We start from the raw sequence: 4,693 nt of genomic DNA, 5'->3' as shown, positions 1-4,693 counted from the left end.
GCAGCAGTGTGTGGGTTATGTAAATCACGCCGGGTCAACACGCCGAAAATCAACTGCCCACATGTGCAACCACACTTTATAAACCACCTTGTTTACGTACATACTCATCTGTGTGGGTTTTCATCAACTCACCACCACCAGCATACTGCAGTGATTTCACTTTTATCCAGCAGAGGGAGCATTTTCATGACAAATGTGAGAAAGGCTATTTAGACCGCTTCCACATATAGTGCCATAATAACCTTTGAATTTCAATTTTAAAGTGTTTATTTCAGTGTATACATGATGGAAATGTCTATATTTTCACACAAAACAGTTACTCCAATCCCAGCATAAAAATTATTTTAAAGACATCTTGTGCAAAATAAATCTTCTATGGCTGTTGCATTATGCATGTTTTTACAAGTTCACCCTGATATCATGGCTTTGAGGCTCATGCAAGTTTACTTGCAATGAGATAGATTTTTGGCTGGATTGGAGGCTCTTGCAGGCCTTATCTTTGATACCCCTGATTGAGAGAAAATGCAGATTCCTAACTACGGTATTCATAAAGATCTCATTAAGTTGGAATAAAGCGATCATAGAAATCTTTGACAACTTAAAGGAGTGTGAGAAATCAATAGTATTTTCATTTCTGTCTTCTGATGAGTCGATTGCTACAAAGAATTGTCTAGGCGATCATCATTGTGCTAATAGTCTCAAGAAAGAAAAAGAAAACGTATTATAACTTAACATTGTTGCACTCATGTTTTTATTCAAAAAAATATTCAGCTGTTGTTTACGAAAAATACATCTTGTAGTTAAATATGACAAAGTAAGCGAGGACCTCTTTTCCATTACAAACATTTATAGGAACAAAACGTGACCACAACTGTCAATCATTACACATTTTTACTGACGATCTTGACAGGCAAAAAGCAACAATCTGGATAAAGTCAGAAAAGTCAGTATCTCAAACAGCTTTTCTACTACGTTTTCCTCGCACTGGTGTAAATGTCACCTGACGGCCTCTCCCGGCTCTGTCAATGTGTCCTCTGTGTGTGGTTGGCAGACGCCTCACTGTGGACACACTCACACAGGAAGGGTTTAAAACAGGGTGCGACTTCTGCCCACCGCTGCTGTTTGTCCTGAAGATAATGTGGTCAGTGTGGTGCTGCAACCCATAGGAAATATTTACTAATGGTCAAGCTGTTTTTTCCCCCCTCCACACCAATTGCTGGATATAACAGGCTCAGCTCATTTTCACTACTAACCTTTTTTTTGCATTTTTTTTGCAGGAGGATTTGCCCCCATTTTCAATCAGCGAGCTTTATTGCTGACAAAAAAAAAAAAAAAAAAGGATCAATGATTTTAAATAGGCGCCACTGCCATACCATGATGTCAGGGTTGAAATGTCAACCTACATGTAGTTTTCACTTAACAAAGTGTCAAACTTTAAGGTTTCCCCATCTTATGGAGACACTCTTTGCAAGACCGTGAACAAATGATCTCTTATTTATAAATCCAAATATTGTCCTCGGAAATCTATTAACATCATCAATCTGAGTGTTTCGTGTCTGTCTTTATAGTTTTCATACATTTCAAGGCCTTGTGAGAGTCGTGTAGACCGGCTGCTCCCAGCCGGAGGGAGGACTGTGTGGAGGCGGCACCAAGGCCAGGCTGTTGATAAGCGGTGCTGCGTACGACCTGCGGGACGAGTGGAAGTACGGGTACTGATACAGGCTGGCAGGATAAGCGGAGAAAGCAGTGAAGATGCCTGAGCTCTGAAGGTCAGTGTACTCTGACAGACTGGCGGAGGAAGTTCCTGAGCCTGGGGCGGGACCCTCAGCTTGGTGCGATGGTGGGGGAGGAGTGGGAGAGGAGGTGTAGTGACCTGGGCTCAGCTGCTCAGTTTTAATATGAGGTCTTTGGCAGAAGTCCCGATGCGGCCCATTCGAGTCTCGATTAGAAGACGATGGCGACGTCCCGATCGGCGTCACATTGGAAGCCTTTGGGTCCCAACTCGAGATCCCATGAGGGTGACAAAGAGCACTGAGTGGGACGAATGACCCAGGATGGTTGCTGGTATCAGGTGGGGTGAGGACTGTGGCGCCATGGCTGTTTGGAGGCAGGTACTGGTCCAGCTCGTGGACGTCGAAGCCATCGATGGTGCCGATGACGTCGGTGCTGAGCTCCGAGATGTCCACGTTACTGAAATCGATGTTGTGACGGCTGGCGGGAAAAGGAGGAGCAGAACCGGAGATTGCATCAGAAGGCCGGCGGTCCTCGTGCTTCGGGCCGATGTGCGGCTCGGTTTTAGGAGTGGTGGGAGGCGTTGGGGGTCCGTGGGACTGACCTGGAATGTAAAACCAAGGCAATCCCAATTCAGTCAACATCCTTCAAATAATAAACTAGCTCACTACAAAGATGTGCCGCTGTAGTATATAATTCACATCACCTGTCCGGTCTGGATGGAAGTGGTGTTGCACCTCCCCCGGCTCGGTCTTATACAAGCCCTGCTGATGCTGAGGCACCAGCAGGGTTCTGCAGTCCGCCTGGCTCGGCTTGGTGTTCTTGCGTCTTCGGGGCTGATACTTGTAGTCCGGATAGTCCTTCTTGTGCTGCAGCCTGAGCCTCTCGGCCTCCTCCACAAAGGGACGCTTCTCGGCTTCCGAGAGAAGTCTGAGGAGGACAGGAAGGAGTTAATGGAGGGATTACACACCTTTACCTTCATTTCAAGTTTCCTCACCATGAGTGGTGAAACAAGTGTTTACAATTGTTAATACAGAGTGATGCTGTGATGTAAAGTAAATACTTGGTAAACATATTGAATTGCATGCTGCTGTCGGGTGTATTACATGACTACATGATACCACAGTTTGGACGAGGGACATTCAACCCATTTTAGTTCTGGGTCCACAAACAGTGCAATTTCATCATGACTGGGCTGGACCTGTATAAAGTTAAATAAAAACTTTTAAATTCAAGATTGAACATCTTTATTTGTTGTGGGGCAGAGTAGAAGTGATAACAATGTTTATATTTACACAAAATCAATAAATTACTATGGAAAATGACTAACTTCTGAACAAATAAAAAATAATGATACTTTCTGTTGTAGTAAACAGAAATGTAAAATAAACTGTTGATTGATGCAAATTTTTACCGTTTGCTTGGTGGTTTGGCGGGCCAGATTGGAGCCTTTTGCAGCTCGGTTTTGGCCCATGCGCCTTATCTTTATCATGCCTGATCTCGAGGAACAAAACAACTTTCAACTTTTAAAATGAGGACAGCACTATTGGGAGAGATTCAATTCAATATAAACCTGCAACTTTTTTAAAGTTTCATGAGAACATTGTTGCTTCTTTTGTTCTTTTTCAAGCAGGGTTCTTTGTTTGAACTACTTTACTTTTTACATGAAAAATAGAATCCAAGTAAAGTGAACTTAATGTTTTTTTCTGTCTCAGGAGCCTTATATCCTTTTGTATAAACTGGAGTTTGATAGATTGGTCGTACATCTTCCACCAATGAAGCAGTACTGCTGCCTCTTTGTGCATTTTCATTCTATCCATCTGCAACGCTTTGGAATGCTGATGGCGTATGGGAACTGTAGCATTTCATGTTTTGAAATACTGAATGAAGCACATAACACTTTTTTTTTTTTAAGAAGTAAAAATTTACCTCTCTTCTGATTTCTTTTTGATCTGTGTACTTTAAAAAAAATATTTTCTTTGAAATGTTTGTTGTTTGGCGGATTCCAGTCCGCCAAGCCTCTTGCAGGTCAGTGTTGGCCCACCAGCCTCATGTTTGACATCCCTGCTTTACCTGGATTTATTGCCTTAAAGCCCTACTTAAAAGTGTTTTCAACATATGAATAACTATTCTATAGTGTCATTTCTTGATCACTCTGGCCATGCCAGCTCCCTCACCTCCACAGTTTGCCCAGAGTCTTGCTGAGCTCCGCGTTGTGCAGATGTGGATACTGGTCCGCCAGCTTCCTTCGTGCCGCCTGCGCCCAAACCATGAACGCGTTCATGGGCCGCTTGACGTGCGGTTTAATCTTCTGGCCCCGCTCCCCTTGACCTGGCACCGGCAGCAGGGACCAGTCGTAGCCTTTCAGCACCTGCGACACAGCGTCCCGGATGCATGCGGAGAAGCGCTCGTCCTCCATGCGGCTCTCCGACCTGCGCGAAATCATTCCCGGCGCCTCCTGCGCCTCGGACCCCAAAGGTGAGGTCGGGGGCTCTGAATCCGACCGTGACGTGGACATGTCGCTCCCCGCCGGGCTGCACGGCTGCTCCGCCAATGACTTCTTCTCTTCTGTCATGTTTGGAATCACAGTGATCTACTGCGTGCTGAACTCCAGAGAAGCTCTCCAAATGCGTAAAGGCGCACGGCGGCTCAGAGGGAAGAAGAGAGCATCACCACGAAAACAAGTACACTCCCAGGTTTCTTGAGCTGAACTTTCCATTCCCTCTCACACACCCCTCCACTCCAGAGCCAGACAGCGTTTGAACCAACACTGAACAATTTCAACCTTTTTTTTTTAATGGATTTATGTCTCTCCTCCCATCGGCGCCCGACTGGCTTTGGCAAAACGTTTTTAACCTCGGAGTTTTTCCACACAGAGAAAACAGAACATCATCAACACTTTATATTGTCACAATAATGCGTGAAACTAATTTCTATTGAGGATTGGAATAAGGCAAAACTT

General features: G+C 44.7%; 1 protein-coding gene across 1 annotated transcript; it reads right to left on the bottom strand.

The window, feature by feature from the left end:
* Positions 1-831: 831 nt before the first annotated feature.
* On the bottom strand, positions 832-4,413 carry sox8a (SRY-box transcription factor 8a). The gene is made up of 3 exons (XM_080517071.1): positions 3,909-4,413; positions 2,438-2,661; positions 832-2,335 (listed from the first exon to the last, which is right to left on the bottom strand). Exons 1-3 carry the CDS (start codon positions 4,304-4,306, stop codon positions 1,581-1,583), a joined length of 1,377 nt encoding a protein of 458 aa, XP_080373197.1. The 5' UTR covers positions 4,307-4,413; the 3' UTR covers positions 832-1,580.
* Positions 4,414-4,693: the final 280 nt, after the last annotated feature.

This window comes from Blennius ocellaris, assembly GCF_963422515.1.
Source record: "Blennius ocellaris genome assembly, chromosome: 21".
Classification (NCBI taxonomy): domain Eukaryota; kingdom Metazoa; phylum Chordata; class Actinopteri; order Blenniiformes; family Blenniidae; genus Blennius; species Blennius ocellaris.
This window is presented reverse-complemented; position numbering and strand designations above follow the sequence as displayed.